General features: G+C 35.0%; 1 protein-coding gene across 8 annotated transcripts in view; it reads left to right on the top strand.

Annotated features, from left to right (window-relative positions):
* Nucleotides 1-1,468: 1,468 nt before the first annotated feature.
* Nucleotides 1,469-20,934, top strand: part of LOC128865245 (cAMP-dependent protein kinase catalytic subunit 1) — a 30,078-nt gene continuing 10,612 nt past the window's right edge. For 4 of the 8 annotated variants that reach the window (XM_054105386.1, XM_054105378.1, XM_054105381.1 and 1 more), the window contains exons 1-2: nt 1,537-1,693; nt 14,098-15,950. In XM_054105386.1, coding sequence (XP_053961361.1) covers nt 14,385-15,446 — 1,062 coding nt within the window. In that variant the 5' untranslated portion in view covers nt 1,537-1,693; nt 14,098-14,384 and the 3' untranslated portion in view covers nt 15,447-15,950. The other 4 variants (XM_054105382.1, XM_054105384.1, XM_054105379.1 and 1 more) reach the window with 4 other exon arrangements.

The following is a 20,934-nucleotide window of genomic DNA, read 5'->3' as shown; positions in this document are numbered from 1 at the left end:
GTATATTCACAACACTGATATCGCGGCGAATTCAGAATGTACTTGTATACAACCATTCCCGAATTCTACATATATTTTGGTTTTGTAAAACCAACGCTAGTGCCTATGCGGCGGGTAACGAAGACCATAATGTTTAGCTCTTCAATTTGATTCTAAATTGGCACAATGACAATCAACTGTTTGACAATAGGAATTTGATGGCCTGGCGGTAAGTTTATGTCTAAAACATTAGAAAAGGGAGGAAAACAAAGTTAGTAAATCATTTTTGTATTAAAAATTGTATATTTCATATGAATTTGCTTTCAGTGAAAAAAATTAAACCAACTCGCAAGCCCAAGAAGCCCCAAATCAAAGACGAATAAGGAGCCGAAACTTATTTTGAATTTTTCCGCTGAGAAGGTTGAATCTGGCGTACTGATTGATAATTTCTGCTTTCTCACTATATCTCGGCATTTTCAGCTTAATGTGTCAAATTGCATTTCTATATAATAAATCGCCATAAATCAGGTGCTGCGAAAAAAAATGTTACCCGAAAAAACAGAAATATGACAGAAAGATTGTTCACAGCAAAAAGAATTTATATACAGTAGGTTCTGTTTTTATGCGGTAGATACGTTCCGCAAGAAACAGCATAAAAAAAAACAGCATAAAAAAAGCTACTAGTTCTATAGTAAAACTATAGATACGTTTCAAATGCTAAAACCGCATAAATCTGAAATAATGTAATAAAATCGCATAAAAAAGGGCACTAGTCCCATATTATTACTATAGATACGTTCCATAGACCGCATGAATCTGAAATAATTAAATAAAATCGCATAAACAAAATATTGTTTCTTTGAAAATTATATCTGTATATATCTTCCATACTTGTAGGGTTAGCATTTCTGATGTAATCTGTGATGAGTTTTTGCTTAGTTGGTTTAGAATCTTGTTTATATGTACAATTTCCGATAGGTCGACATGCATTTTGTAATTTAAAAAAAAACCGCACTATTTCAAAACCGCATAAAAAAAAGCCGCATAAAAACAGAACCTACTGTATATAATTGGCGCGTACACCCTTTTTGAGTGTTTGGGCGAGCCCCTCCTCCTATTTGTGGTGTGCGTCTTGATGTTGTTCCACAAATGGAGGCACCTACAGTTTTAAGCCGACTCCGAACGGCAGATATTTTTATGAGGAGCTTTTTCATGGTAGAAATACACTCGGAGGTTTGCCATTGCCTGCGACCGCTATTAGAAAAATGTTTTTCTTAATTTTGGTGTTTCACCGAGATTCGAACCAACGTTCTGTCTGTGAATTGCGAATGGTAGTCACGCACCAACTCATTCGGCTACGGCGGCCTTCGACGTATTATATATATAGCCTAATTAAAATAATTTCCAACTTCTAGATGGACTACCCTCAAGTTTTAAAAATTATTCGATTAACGATATCAAATGTGAAACTTCTCAAGCAATCGATATTATTGCAGAATCTCAGAGCTCAACTTTTTCGTGATGTTCGTCCGTGATTCGCCATTTTGTGAAGTATGTGAATAGTGTAAAGTTGTAGACTGGTATATTTATTTAAATAATATTGCAAGTTATTAATGTATATTCTGTCAACATTTTTGCGTTAGCGGTTGGTGTTAAATTAAATGTAATCTTAAAACTAATTTGAGATGGGGTTAAATTGAAAAAATTTGCTTAGGTGCGTTATTAATTAACAAGTATTTAACAGATTTGTGTACATAATAAAGAAGTGATAAGTGAGAAAACGCTCATAAGTACCCAAATATATGGTGAAGAATTAAGTATATATCTATAGATAGCACAAGTATAGCAACATTTTCTGAATACAGAAAAATGGTATAATGACATGATACGAAACGACTTTCAACAATTGTTAATATTCTAACCCCGGGAGCAAATCAATATTCTGATTTTTAGATTAGTTGAAATTTACATGGTTTTCGCAATATAAACACTGGACCATTTGCTTCTTTAAATGAAGCTTTTTTTGTGTGCAAGAATATTGCATATCCAAAACCATTCTATAGAGCTATATTGTGCTAAAAATAAATCAAACTTATGTCTACCGTGATATTTAAGTATGTCGCAAATGCCACATTAAATAAATTGTAAGAATAACTGCGTCTTTTTCATATATGACGTTTTCAAGGTCATACACAAAAGATATGTAATAATTAAAAGGTTTTAAGGGTTCAGTACTGATGGTGTGTTTTAAGCGTATTTAAAAATTTTATTTATTAACAGCTTTTGATAATTTTTCAGTAGGGCTCCTGCTTAAAACTATAAAAAAAAACGTTGAAAGCTGACAGCCGGAAATTCATTTTTCGTTTAATCGTTAAAAATGATTAAAAAAAAAGCTATTTAGAATTAAAATCGATAGGTCGTAAAATTTTACCTAAATCAATAAATAAATATGCTGCTGCTTTTGTTATAGCAACTAGCCCTGATTAGATGATAAGAGCGGTTAAACCATCAATCGGTGTTGTTGTTGTAGCAGCATAAACATTGTCCATACAAGTACGGGGAATGTTGTGGAATAACAGTCCTTGGCCGGATAAGAAATCTGGGTCGTTCCATGGACTAACATGGAACATGGAAATTATTGTCATAGAAACGACATTAGACAACGTTATCTATAGGCAAGACCAGGAAGCGAGCAAGGAAGGGGTTAGATGTAAGTAAGCTGATACAACAACAACAAGGGGTTAGATGTAAGTAAGCTGATACAACAACAACAAGGGGTTAGATGGAACAGTCAAGGGTTTACTGTAGATATTTGAATAGATGATTATTATCATGCGGTGTTCCTTCACAGGCCTTACCAATCTATCGATATTTTCTCTTATACGAGTATAACCATATTGTGCTATTTGTCTTTCGTTTTCGATATAGTACTAAGTGGTGTTTTTGATGGTCGCGAGCTTCTTACACCATTTTCTTTAATATTTGCAGCAGATACCTTCGAAACAGTTAATTTCTACTTACATCTAAAAGATGTACATCCTAGCTTATAAGAAATTTGTATATTAGGTGAATACATCTAAATGTTTAAGTTGGCGAATCGTGCATACTTACAAATTGACGCGTGCTGTTTTACGAACGGGAAATATTTGTGCAAACTTTGTTTATGAGCTGTTTGGCAATATCAATTTACACTTGAGAAGGTTGTATTCCCTGTGTTCAAACTTTACCAGGTAGTTTACGAGCTAAAATCAATGCGGTTACTTACGCAGACTATAAACAAATTTTAAAAATTTAAACTTGGTTTACGAGGATTAGGTTTTACCGTATACATATGATGTGGTTTATTTAATTAACTTATTACTTTATTTAATGTTTGTTTTATTTTATATTCCCTGATTTAAGGAAAGTTCAAAAATACGATTTTTTTTTTTTTTGGTAATTATCTATTTCGTGGTCTAAATAGAAATATTTATCAAACAAATGTGGGCATGAATTGATTCCTATTGCCCTAGACAAAAAAAAATACCAGTCTAACGGTTAGACGCGATAGAAGTGAAACCTTCCGTAAAACAAACTGAGAGAGAATGAGACGAAAGCAGCATTAGGAGCGGGATAATTATACATAGGCCGTAGCCGAATGGGTTGGTGCGTGACTACTATTCAGAATTCACAGAGAGAACGTCAGTTCGAATCTCGGTGAAAACACCAAAATTAAGGAAAACTATTTTTCTAATAGCGATCACCCCTCAGCAGGCAATGGCAAAACACCGAGTGTATTTCTGCCATGAAAAAAAGCTCCTCATAAACATATCATAAAATAAAAAAATAAAATAACTGTATAAAAAAAATTTTTTTCTTGTGATTCGAACCAAGGATTTTGGATCGGAAGCTCACATTGCTAGCCGCTTGGCTATCGCGCCATGCTGTCGGCGCTGGCCTAAAAGTTATTTAGTTCGTCGCTACGTGTATATGTAATATTCGTAGCCAAGAGTGTCGCTTTTTTCGTTTCACTTTTTCTCAAATCACTCCCAACGATTCTAAAGAAGTTTTCACTTCAAAAATAATAGAGCGGGTAAAGGTAAAAATATAGATTACCATCACTCAAAATCATTTTTTTAGTAAAAAAGTTATTCAAGAACAAATGATTAATTTTGCGCACCTTGTATAAATTATTGGAATAAAAAATAGTTTAAGAAAACTAAAAAACACGCTTTTATTGCCAATCGAACTAAAAAGTATAAAATAAATTTTAATGGCAAAGAGACCTATAATGAAGTAATAGCAAATCGAACGATCAGTCATAGTCAATCAGTTTTTTTAAACTATTTTTTTTTTCTACATTTTAGTTCGATTAGCAAAAAAGCGTGTTTTTTAGTTTTTTTTTTAACTATTTTTTATTATGAATGAAAATTGTTGTTATCATTGCAGTCAGTGAATTAATGATTCGATATATTCGTGTTATATTTAATTCCTTTCTTATCGAGTGTGAGTCTAAAGCTATGCAGTTATCGGCCGTGATAAAGAAGTAATCGGGATGAAGACCTTATTTCGTGGAGGGAGCCTGAGAAACGGCTACCCCACACCATTGGCCAGTTTTTTTCGATTCCTTCCACCTGGCCAAACTGTTAATAAGGAATATTATTTGAGCGTTATGCGTCGTTTACGTGAAGCAATTCATCTAAAAAGACCAGAATTATGGGCCAACAACTCTTGGTTTTTGCATCACGATAATGCACCGTCTCACACTGCACTCGTTTTTCGTGACCATTTCGCCAAAAATTCCAGGCATATCGTTCCGCAACAACCGTATTCGCCTGATTTGGCTCCGTGTAACTTCTGGCTATTCCCAAAACTCAAGAGACCACTCCGGGGACGCGTTTCGAGTCGATTGAGGAGATAAAAGCTGAATCGAAGAAGGTGCTGATGGCTATACCGGAAATGGACTATTTGGCATGTTTCGGGGATTGGAAAAATCGTTGGCATAAGTGTATTTCATCGAGAGGTGATTGTTTTGAAGGGGATGAAATTGATTTACAAGAATAAATAAAGATTTTTCATTTTACAACCAAATTCACCTTACTTTTTGCCCACAGGTAAAAAAAGAAAATATTAATCCTGGCAATCCTAATAAGGATAATGGAAAACTTTTATCAAATTATTGCATTGTCATCGGTCCTTGATTGGTGTGCAAAATTCCAAGTCGATCAGATTTTTAGAAGCCAGTGAAAATTAAGCTCAAAGATTCCGTTACATACATACATACAACCCGACCTAATAAAAGTGTGTTAAAAAGAAAAAAGGTGTAAGTATTTTGGATATAGACATTAACCACCCATATATAAATTGAAAACCACAACTCTGTACGTTACATCAAAATCATCTTTCATTGAAACATAGCTTGTGACGTACTCTTCTTTAGACCTACAATATTTTCCGTAATACATCTTAAAGTTTAGAAGTTGTACGCTTTTGGAAATTACCCGACGTGGTCGCTGTCTCACCGCTTCAATAATTACACGAGTTTGACACAACCAACGAGTCGAATATTCTTTGTTTGGGGAACAGGTGTTTTGCGGGGAACTTACAATGAAAACTGTTTTTATTGATTATATATTTTTATAATTGGAAATCTGTTTGTAGTGGTGTAATAAGCATGTGAAACTTTGCATTTCTCTTTTTTAACATTCGGTTGCCTTATAGAAATACTTTTACTCATTGAAGTTTTTATTGAGCTGTGTTGCTTTTTCCATGAATTTACAACTATTTTGGGGTGAAATCCGCTATGATTTGGAAACATTTTGTATTTTGCCACATTGTCATTGTCAAAAATGTGTATTTTTCAGAATTTTGAACTGTTTGGGCCAATGGAAGATGGCTTTAAGAAGCCATTAGCAGTGTTTAGGGGAAAAGCGATGAAGCATTTTCCAAGCATTTAATGGTGAAATCATTTCTGAGCGCAAGAACTTCTCTCTAAAATTATTAAACCAAAACCAGGAAATCCAACTTCCAATTAATGAAAAAAATTCTTTATGTGTACAATACATTTTCGGGTTAAATTTTTCAAAGTTTCACATAATTAAATTTTTTCTTCGATCCCACTAGTATAAGCTCAAAGCGCTGATTTCTTCAACGGTTACAGCAACTACCTTTAATTTAGCATATTAATAAATTTAATAATTTTATATAATAATTTAATATATATAATATCTTATATATTCAAATGGACGGACCTATAGTTTCAAGCCGACTCCGGCAGATATCTTTTATGAAGAGCTTTTTCATGACACTTTTTCATACACTCGGCGGTTTCTTTTATTTCTTCATTTTGGTGTTTCACCGAGATTCGAACCTACTTTCTCTCTGAATTCCAATGGTAGTCACGCACAAACCCATTCGGCTACGACAGCCAAATATATATAATAATTTAATATCGTTATGTAATACATAATTAATTGTCCTTTACCCCCTTTTGTTGGCTGTTTGGTCGAGCTCCTTCAATTAGTGGTGCGCGTTTTGATGTTTTCTCAAAAATGAAAGGACCTACCGTTTTATGCCGCTTCCGAACGGCAGATGGTTTTTGATGAGGTGCTTTTTTATGGCAAAAATACACTCTGAAATTTTCCATTGGTTGCTGAAAGGCGACCACTATTAGAAAAAACTTCTTTTCCATCATTTGGCGTTTCATGCCATGAGGTATTAAAAAATTAACAAACTTACGTTTCTAGGAAAAATTTACCAAAGGAGTTGGGCATGGTACAACCTCTATGGATTACAAAAGCTTGAAAAAAAAAAACGTTTCCACGACAGTCGGTTCTACGTTACCGAAACGACCCGGATTTATATCCGGCCAAGGACTGTCACTCCAGCAATATTCACCGTATGTAAGTACGGGGAATGTTTATGCTGCTACAACAACAACAACAACAGCTTGAAAGTAGGTTGAAACATCACTATTTTCCCAAACAAAAAAATGGTGGCTTCCTTCTGCAATCAATAAAAAGCGATAGGAAAAAACATGTCGAACCTTTTTTTAACTTCCCCAATAAATTCAAAAACTTTGATATATGTATATATATGATATACACTTGCCAGAAAAAGTATCCGTACATAAAGAAATGTAAGCAACATATTAAGAAATTCATTGTAAAATAAACTTAAACATTTTAAAATTGTATGAGAAATGTTTAGTCAGTAATTTTTCTACAATACATTATACATTTTTTCCTAAGTACATCTTTTAAAATGAAATTTCACAAAACAAAAAGAAAAAACCTTACTTCGAAGCAGGAAAAGTAATCGTACATTGCAATATACGGTTAGAGTATTCATATTTAACAAAAAAAAAAAGGTATTAATAACTTGTGGGATAACCTTTCCGCTTGAGGACCTCCGCAAGTCGATGTAGCATGGAATGAACCAATTTAGAAGTATCCTCTTTGATAATTCTGCTCCATTCATTAATTATTACGTTTTAAGCTGTGGTGACGGATCCTGCGCAACAGTAAATCCCACAAATGCCGAATGCTTGGGATCATTATCATGCTGAAACCAGAAATCATCACCAAACTCTAACTGTTGAACGCTTTGCATCGTGTTAGTTTTTTAAATATTTATTTAAGAAAATTGATCCATTGTGTACTCTATAAAAACAGACCATCACACCTCTCCGCCATGCTTCACAGTTGGTACAAGATTTCCTTTTTCGAGCGCTGCATCGCTCTTACGCCACACTAGTTTTCTTGCCAAATATGCAATATTTGCTTTCATCTGAAAATAGAACACATTCTCTAAATTCTGGAGGCTTGTTAACATATTCATTTGCAAAATCCATGCTTTTTTTCTATTGATTTCGGATATGTACGGTTTTCTACACGTCCGCGATGTCCATCTTTTTTAAGTATTTTACGTACAGTATCGTCGTTGTTGTTGTTGTAGCAGCATAAGCATTCTCCATACATATACGGAGAATGTTGCTGAAGTGACAGTCCTTGGCCGGATATAAATCCGGGTCGTTCCGGTTATGTAGAACCGACTGTCGTGGGAACATATGCACATGCTTGCCAAAGGAATTTGACATGTTTTTACATATTTGAGAAGCTGCAATTGAGGATTATTTTTCACTGGTTGCAATATGGTTCATTCTTCACGAACTTGCTTGCTGGGTCGACCAGAACGTGGCTTTGACACAATTGAACCAAATGTATTGTATGTTTTCACAACATACTACAAAGAAGAGTGAAAGATCGCGGAGAGATTTACCTTCATTTCTAAAATTCAGGATAATTTTTCTCTCGCCAACACTAATTTCCTTAGTTTTGAGGGCCATCACTATTTCTTGTATGCAATAATAAACTAAAGAAAAACTGTTATTGGGTATGAATATGCCACTACATACTGCGGGGAATCCCTCTTTTCATGTGTACGGAAACTTTTTCTGATTGGTTGTAGTGAAGTTTTTTGTTTTGCAAAATTTAAATTTCAAATATGTACTTAAAAAAATGGATAAAAATTGTAGAAAAAACTGACTAAACATTTCTCATAAAAGTTTAAAATGTTTTAGTTTTTTTACAACGAATTTTTCAACACGTTCCTTTCATTTCTTTGTGTACGGATACTTTTTCTGGCAAGTGTTAGGGTATGTTACATGTATATTAGGGTGGTCTTATTTGATCTACTTTTTTTTTTTTAATTTTTGTCACTTGTTTTTCAATCAATGTGAAATGCAGTAGCAGTATTTGCGTATATACAAGGTGAAGTCCAAAATAAACAAGACTGAGCTAAAATAGAAACGACGGGAGATTTGTTCTGATAACTTCGAGTTTATTTATTCTGCTCTTGATATACTGTTTTGCGCGATCTAAAAGCTTTTCGAAAGAGTGCTTCAGGTCATTGACCGGAATGCCCTTTAGGATGTCGGTACAAGCCTTTTGGATGGCCTCTACGGACCAAAACGTTTTCCTTTCATGGCCAAATGCAAAACGCCAAGTAGAAAATTACATTGACGGTTTGACCAGTTGGCACGAACTCCTTGTGGACAATTTCTTTGAAATCGTAAAAACAAATGAGTATCGTCTTGATTTTTGTTTTCTCATTTTTGTACCGATGACACAAACATACTGATAATTTAGACGCAATAACTTCGCTTCCACTGAACCGAATGTCACCAAGCTTTCACTGAAAGTCAGCTAGGGATGTAACTTCCAACGCACTAAATCGTTAAAAAGATGGCGCCATGTTTATTTTGGACTTCACCTTGTACATACATATGTATGTATGTAAAAATATTTACATATAATAAAAAACACCAGCCTCATAAAGATATCTGCCCTTCCGAATCGGATTAAAACCTTAGGTTCCACTATTTGTGCAATAGCATCAAGACGCACACCCCGAATAGAAGAAGTAGCTCGGCCTAACAGCCAAAAAAGGGTCTAAGCGCCAATTATAGAAATATATGATATATTAGCCGTAGCCGAAGGGGTTGGTGCGTGACTTCCATTCGGAATTCAGAGAGAACGTGGGTTCGAATCTCGGTGAAACCAAAATTAATAAAACGTTTTTTCTAATATCGATCGCCCCTCGGCAGGCAATGGCAAACCTCCGAGTGTATTTCAGCCATGAAAAAGCCCGTCATAAAAAATATCTGCCGTTCGGAGTCTGGTTGAAACTGTAGGTCTCTCCATTTGTGGAGAAGCACATCACAAATAGGAGGAGGAGCTCGGTCAAAGACCCAAAAAGGGTGCACGCGCCAATTATATATTATATATATATATATATATATATGATATATTATTTATAGACACATGTCATTAAATAAATTGAGTAAAGAAAGTATTGGCACACTCGAAAAATCTAAGTTCTCAGTGCTATAACTTTTCTTCTAATAAAAGTATAAAAAAATAGAAAACGATATTTTCTAAATATATTTATTTATTACGTATTTGAACAGAAGAAAATTAGTTTCGACTTAGGTTTACAAGCTCAACCTTGAAAGGTAAAATAAGGCACAAATTCACATTATTTACAACCTGCAGTATACTGATATACCAGATTGGATAACAACTCTTGCCAACAGGTGTTACTTCGGGCTCAGTAGGCAGTTGAGAAGTAGAACTCTCTTTTGATGGACCAAACTGACACTCTTACAAAACGCTCGTCATTCCCGTTATGCTATATGTCGCAAAAGCTTGGACGGTGTCAACAGCAGATGAGAAAGTGCTGCGACCATTCGAGAGACCATTGTACGTAAGATTTTTGGCCCCCTCCGCGTTAGTGAGGAGTACCGCATACGGTGGAACCGAGAGCTGTATGAGCTACGGACATGCAGGAACGTGGGCATAGTTAAGTGTGTAAAAATACAGCGGCCACGCCAGCTTGGCCAAGTCACCCTTATGAAAGAAGACACTCCAGCAAGGCAAATCTAGGACGCGGTACCCCAAAAAGGAAGACAAGGAAGAGGAAGACCAAGTGCTGCAGGGCCTGTCAGCACTCGAGATTTCCAACCGGCACTAGCGAGCGCAGGACAGAAATAGCTGACACGCTATTTTGGATTTGGCCAAAACCGATACACTGCTTTAGTACTAGTCGAACTACAAAGAGCACTTAATATTTATTTTAATTACTGCTCTGAGCTAGTAGCAGTAACGAAACGTAGCTTGGAGCAAAACTGTTGATCCCGTTGTTGTTGTTGTAAGAGCATAAACATTCACCATACATATATTGGCAATGCTGTGATCTTAGCCGCCAGGGAAACCAAATGGATATCAGTGGATATTTTTATTTATTTTTTGGAACGCCGAACTTGAAATTATATCAATTCCAATCATTTCAGAATAGCTGAGTTGTGGGTTAACTAAAAAAATCACAAAATTTCCAAAACGAACAAAAAAAGGTTGTGACTATTGTATTATATACACTTTAGTTAATAACAAAGCATTATTAGTTTCGTATACCACTGTGCAGATATATGTGTAACTTTTATGCTACGAAGCACAAAACACTTTCATGTTTTTCGTATGAAATACCTACAGACGAAAACATTCAATAAGAACGACAACATACTTACAAATGTAAGCTGTTATAAATATATTATACTTTCTTTGTTCTTTATTTTCCATGTTAAATATGTTTTATTAATCGAAAAACTATTAATTTCTCACTACTGAAAAGTTCATCAATGACTGAACAGCTAACTTTGCTGGAGTTACAAAAATCAAGGGTTGCTATTGTATATTATATAAATTGATCAATTAAAGTTTTCAGATACTTTGTTTAAAACTTGAGAAAAAACATTTAATTTATGCCAAAAATTTTTGATTTGGAGCCAGTGTGCACAGTTAATTACTGTTTCTGTAATACATTTTTCTGCCATAACAAATTTCAAACACATCGATCAAACATAACACCATCATTCCCATGGCAGCCGGTTCTACGTTACCGGAATGACTCGGGGGTTTTTCCCGACCAAGGGCTGCCGCCCCAGTAAATTAGCCCTGTCTAGTGAACAGCATATCACCCCACCCCTTACGTCACCCATGCAGTAACCTTGCTCCAAATGCTTCTCCTCAGGGCTGGAATTGAATCCAACCCTGGGCCAGAAGTATTCTATTGCTGCGTCTGCCATAACGGCTCCACCCGAACTCTACCTCAGTTAGGTGAAATAAGTGCAACGGGTGGAGCCACCTTAACACCTGTTCAGGCCTTAAGACCCATAGGGAGTGGTCCACACGGTATGTGGCCACGTGTAGCTCCCGCCAGCAGGCGTCTGATGCCTCCACGGCTACTACTCCCCCTGATAGGCCGGCACCACTAACCGCCACCACAACCCACACTTCCACGGTAAGGAGCCTATCGGGCAAACCTCCTAGTGTATTTCTGCCATGAAAAGCTCTTCATAAAAATATCTGCCGTTCGAGGTCCGCTTGAAACTGTAGGTCCATCCATTTGTGGATCAACATCAAGACGCCCGCCACAAATAGGAGGAGGAGCTCGGCCAAACAGCCAAAAAGGGTGTACGCGCCAATTATATATATTAAAAGCAAAGAGTTGAATATGTTTTTAAATAATTATTTTTTATTGGGGGAAAAGCAACATAAAAAATAAAAACTTATTTACTGCCACGAAATCTCCTGGACACATAAATAGCACATCCTAACCAATTCGAAATAAAAGTAAAAATAGTAAACAAATCAGATAGTTAAGTAATAATATTGTTTTACCAGATTAGTATTTTGTACTATATTCACCGTTTTTGATTACTTTTTCAAGCCGTCGCTCCATGCTTTCTACAAGCTTGTGGCATCTTTCCTTTGGAATCGAGTACCAAGCCTCCTCAACTGCGGTCCACAAATCATCAAAATTTTTTAAATTTTTGCTAGCGATTTTGACCTTAACGTCATTCCACAAATTTCCTATGGGATTGAGATCAGGGCTCTGCGCCGGCCAATCCAGTACATTAATTTTTTCTCTTCTGAGCCATTGCTTCACTGTCTTTGCAGTATGACACATTAACATCAGTTTTCCGCGTTAGTTTTCTTTCCATTTTTTTTGCTTAGATACGATGAATCTTTCTTAACTAAATTATAAACCATTTTCCGAGAGCACATCAGCATTTCAGCTATTTCTGTATAGCTTTTTCCGTTTTGACTCATACGGTATATAAGAGCTCTTTTCTCCGGCGTGCAATGTTTTCCACGTCCCATTTTTAGTAATTGCTTTAAAAGTTTATTTATGAAACAAAAAATTATACTAAAAATCGCTGAAACAATATTAAAGTTTTACTCTCCGCTGCACAAGTTAAAATGCGCTATTTTTGTGTCCACTTCAAAACAGCAATATGCATAAATAAAATAGAACGCAAAAAATTCCATCGATAAAAAACGGTAAATTCCTCGCATAAATGTAAGCTTAATAACGGTAATAAATGTAAACAAACAAATTTCTTTGATCAAAGCAAATTTCGCACTAAAAACTTAACATATAAGGTGCTATTTATCTGTCCATGACTGTATATATTAAATATTATTATTATTATATATATTAAACTATTTTTATAATATGTAATACTAATATAAATTATTATTATAAATTATAATTATTTTTATAAAATTATTAAATTTATTAATATGCTAAATGGAAGGTAGTTGCTGTTACAGCTCCGACTCCATACCAAGAGACTCAAATCATATTGCCTCCACCGTGTTTGACTTTTTTTTTGTCAACCGCGGTGAGAGCTCTTGCGTTTTGGGACATCTGGCATTTCGCCCAGCATCATTTCCAGGACCCATCTTTGAATGAAATTCGTTATTTATGTTACATTCAATATTTTTTATTAATTAGTTAAATTGCGAGAGATATCCGCAAAGAAAAAGGAACAGGCTGAAATAAAAATTTTGTGTAAATCTGTGCACATCTACTATATAACGTCACAATAAAACTCAACTTTAGAACGAGTATCAATTAGATCTGACGTAAATATTAGTGAGACCAGACAATAGCCCATGCCCAAATTAAATTTTACTAAAGCATGCGCTGATTTGTCCAAGTTCGGTCTGGACCAAATTTGGCACTTCTTTACTTGTTTGTATATAAAAAATGTTTTAAGTTTATTATATAAGTACAATGATTCACATATGATCATTATTCTTTTGTGGGTCATTGAATAAACTTGGTCTAGTTTTATTTGAAAACATGAGAATCGGACCTTTTTTCTATCAAGAGTTAATCGGTTTATTGAATATATTATCACTGAAATTTGGAAATGATCTGAAATACGTTAAAACACACTTTCAAAGTTAAAAGAAACCATACGAAAAAATTACCTAGATAATGGATGAATTTAAATAATGTATTTCCTCTGAAAGGGTAGACGTTGACAAGAAAATTTTTTTACTGGAAAATTTTTTCCTATACAACCGCCTTTCATGCTTATCACAAACATACAAATAGCTTTGTCAGGCAGCTATTTCGAAACATTGTTTTATCTTGCAGTAATTTAAATGTTATGGAAATTTTAGCAAATATTCGAATATTTTGAAATTTGCAAAAATTTTCGTTTTATCCTTTCTATATATACCCTTTTCTTCTTTTCTTTTCATTCATATCCTTTTCTATTTATAGATGGGCTATTAAAAAATTAAAGGAGCATTTTTAAGCTGAAAGTATGGTTTAAGTGTAATAAAGACAAATCACATAAAATACAAAACTGAAGCCAAGTTCACATGAACTCGAGTAACCGAGATAGTATACTTCTGATATTTGTATAACTTGAACAACTTTTTGCATATATTTTGAAGTAGAATAGTCTCGTCTAATTTAAGATTTGACTTCGAGCTAAGTATACAAAAAGTCCATCGGGGGCGACATTAGCGCTTTTGCAAAGCAATTAGCCTTTGACTTTTTCCGAAATGGGTAATAACGCAACTACATCTAATAAGAAAGTAGATGCTGCTGAAACAGTTAAGGAATTTCTTGAGCAAGCCAAAGAAGAATTTGAAGATAAATGGCGCCGAAATCCAACAAATACTGCAAGCCTGGATGATTTTGAACGTATTAAGACCTTAGGTACCGGTTCTTTTGGACGCGTTATGATTGTTCAGCATAAACCGACAAAAGACTATTACGCCATGAAGATTCTTGACAAACAAAAGGTTGTTAAACTTAAACAGGTGGAGCATACCTTGAACGAAAAACGTATTCTCCAGGCTATTCAGTTTCCGTTCCTGGTTTCTCTCCGCTATCACTTCAAGGATAATTCTAATTTGTATATGGTATTGGAATATGTTCCAGGCGGAGAAATGTTTTCACATTTACGTAAAGTGGGTCGTTTTTCGGAGCCACATTCTCGATTCTACGCTGCACAAATTGTACTTGCTTTTGAGTACCTCCACTATCTTGATCTTATTTATCGAGACCTAAAACCGGAGAACTTATTGATTGACTCACAAGGATATCTCAAGGTCACGGACTTCGGATTTGCTAAACGTGTCAAAGGCCGCACATGGACATTATGTGGCACTCCTGAATACCTAGCTCCGGAGATTATTTTATCTAAAGGTTATAACAAGGCTGTCGACTGGTGGGCCCTTGGAGTACTCGTGTATGAAATGGCAGCTGGCTACCCGCCATTTTTTGCAGACCAACCCATCCAAATATATGAAAAAATCGTATCGGGAAAAGTGCGTTTTCCTTCTCATTTTGGCTCTGATTTGAAAGACTTGTTGCGCAATCTTTTGCAAGTCGATTTAACAAAACGTTACGGTAATTTAAAAGCAGGTGTCAATGATATTAAAAATCAAAAGTGGTTTACGTCGACCGACTGGATTGCAATCTTCCAGAAAAAAATTGAAGCACCATTTATTCCACGGTGTAAAGGGCCCGGTGATACTAGTAACTTTGATGATTATGAGGAAGAGGCGCTTCGAATTTCCAGCACTGAAAAGTGTGCAAAGGAGTTTGCTGAATTCTAATTGTGTTATAAAATTTTTTACATACTGACGCGTATGGACAAAATTAAATATTGACCTAATTAGGAGCATTAAAAAACACATAAACATAAAAATATACTTTATAATTACGCTCGACATGTCTTATCTCGTGTACCAGGTAGTTCAATGGTGTTCTTTAAACTACCTACAAATAATTACTTTGAAGCCTATAATTTAAATCAAAATTATTTTAATTGTGAGCACTTCACAAATGATTTGCCAACTATACGCACTGCTCCTTAATTTAAAAAAAATATTTGAAGGGCAATAGTTCAACGTCCTCTTATCAATTTTCTGGTCATGCCGTTGCAACAAAACCTTCAAGGATCATCAAAAAAGTATAGAGGCATAAATTAAAAACCAACGTACATTTAGGGACAGCGCTTTTGTTGCTTTATCTGGCATTAAATATAAAATATATTACAATGGTCAGAGATTTGGAACCATCGTATGCGATTACTTGGACACTACTTCGAAATGAAATATGTATGTATAAAACTCATTTCGTATTTTTCCAAAACTTAATTTTAGCTGTATATTCAAAAGCAGGCATTTGCTTCTACATACAAAAAAATGTATTAAACAATGACACAAGGCGAATCTGTACAAAGTGATATTATTAGAGCAGCTGATTTGCTTTTTTTCTTGCTTGGCATTTTCTCTTGATTTGATATTTTGAATGCCAATGTGGCCCGCTTCTTTGTTGCTTTGTTTCTTTAATAAATAAACAATTGTGCAAGAAGCAAATGTCTGTTTTACCATTATACTAAGTGCAGTTACGGATTAGACTTAATCGGAAGTTGGCTAAAAGAAGCTTTCTCATTGTCCGATTAATTCCTAACTTTCATATGTATCTTCAAGTTAAGTTTATCGGAAGCTCGATTGCTGGTTAGTTGCTATAGTTTATACAACTACTCCATTATTATTTAATTCATTAAAAAAAAAACATTCCTTAAACCTTATGGGCATTGTCTATTTCTGTTTTCAAGGGGACAGATACCTGTAAACGGCCAAATTTTCCCTGATTTTCATTAAAATTATTTAAAATGAAGAAGTCAATATATTTTTTTCAAAATTGGCATACAGTTTATTTAATTCAAGTAATATAATTTTTTTTTATTTTAACCACTTAAAATGGCGGATGGACACTCAATTCTTCCAGGAAGGTCGCAGCGGGGCTTCTCAATCGGCGGACATTGTAGTGTCGGCGTCAGTGACCTGAATACAAAAAACCAAAAATTTATTTGTTTATTAATGTCATAATTTCTATATGAATTAAAATGGAAAAAAAATTCGCTGAATAAAATGCTTTAAAAAAAATGAATTTTGGGGCGAATTTTCCTACTATTTTTGCTTCGAAAAACTTTTCGAGTTGTCGTGTACGCCAATTCGAAAAATATATTTTTGACAAAAACGCGTCTGAAGTTTGAATACAACGTAACTATACCTCTCCCAGTGCTCGAACACAAAGAATAGAGTCAGGGTTGACGATCTATAATATTAGAAATACTTAAATTTACGTTCTAAAATTTTTTTGACATATTCTTAAAGGATTATATTAACATTTTCTGAAAAAAAATCGAAATTTTACAGGTATCTGCCCCCTTAAGGGATATTTCCAATTTTTAATAATTTTTTATCTTACGTAAGGCCTCTTCTTTTCGCCAACCGTTAGCAAGTTGCGAATAAATGAAGCAACTGGTATAAGTGAACATATATTGGCAACGCTGGGATAGATGCCTTAAATTGAATGTGTTTGTAAGATAGTTAGTGAGTTATACCAGTTTAATGAGATATAACTATACTCGCTAGCGGTGAATCTTACACGAAACTTTGATGTTGCTTTCGCATGCAAATTTTTCGCCAAGTTAATTGAGCATAAAGATAGCGAGCAAAGAGTGGCGATTAGAAGAGGCTTGTAATAAATGTTGCAAATGCAAAATTGACAGAACACAAGTCCTTAGGTCCTTATTTTATGGTAATTTTACGTTTGTGAATTGAAAAACCGAAGAATGTCGATAAAATGAACAAGTACGCGCCAAACACGGCACGACAAGAAGCACTTCTAATATGCGTTTTTTGGTATAGTACTATTTAAATAGGCAAAATCACATATAACGAGTGAGGTGGCGGGCAGTGGTTCCATATGAACAAGAAGCGGAAAAAATAGAATATCTCGTGGGCGGTTAGCGCAGTTGAATTGAAAATTAGTACAAAAACTTTATAAGTCAAGCTAAATCAAATTACAAAATACGGAATGAAAATGAGTTGAATTGATTAAAGTGGCCGAACAGAAAAGGCCGTAGAAATTTTTCTAGACAGACTAAGAAGCTTTTATGATCATTAACATTAGATTTACCAGAGCAGTCATTTTGATTGGTTGTGCAATTTCAATTCAAAATTCCTACTACATATAACATTTGCTTTCCGAAATGATGCTATGACTTTTGTAGCTATAAGTGGATAATACATTTTATGAACTTAATGTTACTTTATATATATTAATACCAAATATATTTTTTGCTATTGACATTTATACCAATACCAGTCAAAATGACTGGTGCAAGTTACTATGAGTAATATATCGCCAAGTGGCTTCGTTCGTTTCGTTATCGGCATTGAGCCGTTGCTATTGTATTCCTATTACAACCATATTTTGGTACATATAAGTACATATTTGTACTGAGTTAGAAGCCTCCCGAGTTTTGGGGAAAAACTGGACAACTACGCAAGCAAAATTGAAGGTATTTATTGCAATATTGTTCGCACGTGGGACGTACGAAGGAAATACTTTCAGGCTTCAATATTTGTAGAACAACAAGTGGGGACCATCCTTTTTCTTCAGCTCTATGTGTAGACGAGATTTTATTCAGTTTCTGCGATACATTCGTTTCGACAAAAGAAATCAGAGAAGTCAACGTTTGCAATCAGACGGATGCTCTAGTTTCAGCAGTTTGGAATAAAGTTATTGAAAACTGTCAAAACTGCTCCGAACCGGGAGATCATATTGCCATGGATAAGCAACTCTTTTCAACGAAGGCCAGATACAGATTTACTTCGTATATGCCAAACAAACCACATAAATTTGGCTGGCGTCTGAAGTAGAGACGAAATTTGGCTAACCGTATTTAGGCGGCCGCCGTGGCCGAATGGGTTGGTGCGTGACTACCATTCGGAATTCAGAGAACGAACGTCGGTTCGAATCTCGGTGAAAGATCAACAAATTAAGAAAAAGTTGTTTCTAATAGCGGCCGCCCCTCGCAGGCAATGGCAAACTTCCGAGTGTATTTCTGTTATGAAAAAGCTCCTCATAAAAAAAAAAATATCTGCCGTTCGAAGTCGGCTTGAAACTGTAGGTCCCTCCATTTGTGGAACAACATCAAGACGCACACCACAAATAGGAGGAGGAGCTCGGCCAAACACCCAAAAAGGGTGTACGCGCCAATTATATATATATATTGTATATATTTAGAAAAAGACGAGTCTAGAAATGCACCAACCTCCTAAGCGAGTTTGTCGTAATGAATTTTCTTAAACCCTATACCAAAGTATTCCTTTGGCGTTAAAATTAAGATCTAAAAATACTTCGTTACTTGGAACAATACGTGCAAACAAGAGGGAATTTTCGAAAACTTCCACGTTTCTCAATCTTGTTGTACCAATCCAATAGATGCACACTAACCGGTTATAAAAGCAAACCAATTAAAAAAGTGCTTATACTAAGTACAAAGCATAAACGCATCAAAATTAATATAGCTGCTAAGAAATTACGTGAAACTGTATCCTTTTTCAATATGGCCGGAATAAACAGCTGAATATATTGTACAAAAACACAACAGAAGAAAATATAATATCTCACATTCTCATAGACTTTCTGTTTAGATTAGTTGTTGTTGTGTTGTAGCAGCATGTACGAGGAGTGCTGCTGAAGTGACAGTCCTTGATCGGATATATAGTAAATCTCGGTCGTTCCGGTAACGTAGAACCGACTGTCGGGCACGTATTTAGATTAGTAAAAGAACTTGCTTCAGAATTTCAGACTTCACGGCAAAACCTACACGAATATGATATTCCAACTACAAGTGTCACGGTTTCTGTACGCAAATGGCGCCAAATAGAATATTGCAATAATAATCAGATTAAAAGTATTTGTAAGACATGCAAAAAAAATATGTGCGGAGAGTGTACACACATGAAAATCTACCTATGAGAAATTGTGACCGACAAACTGTAAACAATTAAGTATTTTGCTATTTGACGATGCCTATAAATTCATTTATCTATTACAACTAATAATGTTAAACTTTTATTGTATTTTTTTAGGAGTTTATAAAGACTGGAAGTCACAATAAGCAGTTTTTCTTATACACCAGCCATTTTGACTAGTTTTGGTAGAAATAGGTATATTTATATTAAATAGCTGGTAAATCTAGTGTTAAGGTTGTTCTATATGTAGCATCATGTACAGTCCGGCTCACTTGATTAGAGACAATAATTTGTATGGAAGACAATTGTTATTAAATCAACTATATTTGATCTAGTAATACAAGGCTTTCTGATAATTCAAGTGAAGATTGTACTTTGCTCGTAAATAAACAAGCATCAAAATATTATTCCATCTTACGGTATTTCGCAGCAGTAAAACCTCAGCAGTTGTAACATTTTACTTGGTTTATTGGTTCACTTGAATAGACTGTATTACATCGGAAATTTCCATTGTGCCCCATCTTTAAAAATATACATATAAGTAGTAACAATTAACAAAAGCTTACTTGTTTTTATACCCAAGTACTTGTGCCCAGAGGCGATATCGATAACTATAGTTTGACGGCTGAGAATGGCAAACTGTGTTGACATTTCTGTATGAATCGTTTAACGCCAGAACAACATTCCCAATTGCGAAAGTTTACTTAAATCTGTTCATGGAGCACTAGCGCTATGATCGGTGCTTATTTCTTGCGTAATGCGCACGGAGCTGCCGTTACAGTGAATGGCGAGCGATACCGAGTCATGCTGACTGCATTTTTGTTTCCAAAAATTAGCTAAACATCGACAGCATTTGGTTCCAACAAGACGGCGCAAGTTGCCATACAGGACGCTTAACAATCGATTTATTACAATAGCCAAGCTGCCATTGCAGCTATACGGTCAGATTTATTGGAAAAAGTAGTCAAAAATTGGAATGATCGAACGAACCATATAATGTATGCAGCGGCAGATATATGCCGGATATCATTATCAAAAATTATTGCCCCGAAATTATATACCAGATTATAATAAAAAAAAAAAAACATTCCAACAATATTTCTGTTTAGTATCATTTTAAGTTGTCAATCTCTTAGAAAAACACCCGATATATTATAATGAGAGAATGCAAATGGGTTGGTGCGTGACTACCATTCGGAGAACGTAGGTTTGAATTTCAGTGAAACGCCAAAATGAAGAAAAAGTTTTTTCTAATAGCGGTCGC

Source organism: Anastrepha ludens, chromosome 5, assembly GCF_028408465.1.
Source record: "Anastrepha ludens isolate Willacy chromosome 5, idAnaLude1.1, whole genome shotgun sequence".
Lineage (NCBI taxonomy): Eukaryota > Metazoa > Arthropoda > Insecta > Diptera > Tephritidae > Anastrepha > Anastrepha ludens.
The sequence above is the reverse complement of the archived record's forward strand: the minus strand, read 5'-3'. Positions and strand labels throughout refer to the sequence as shown.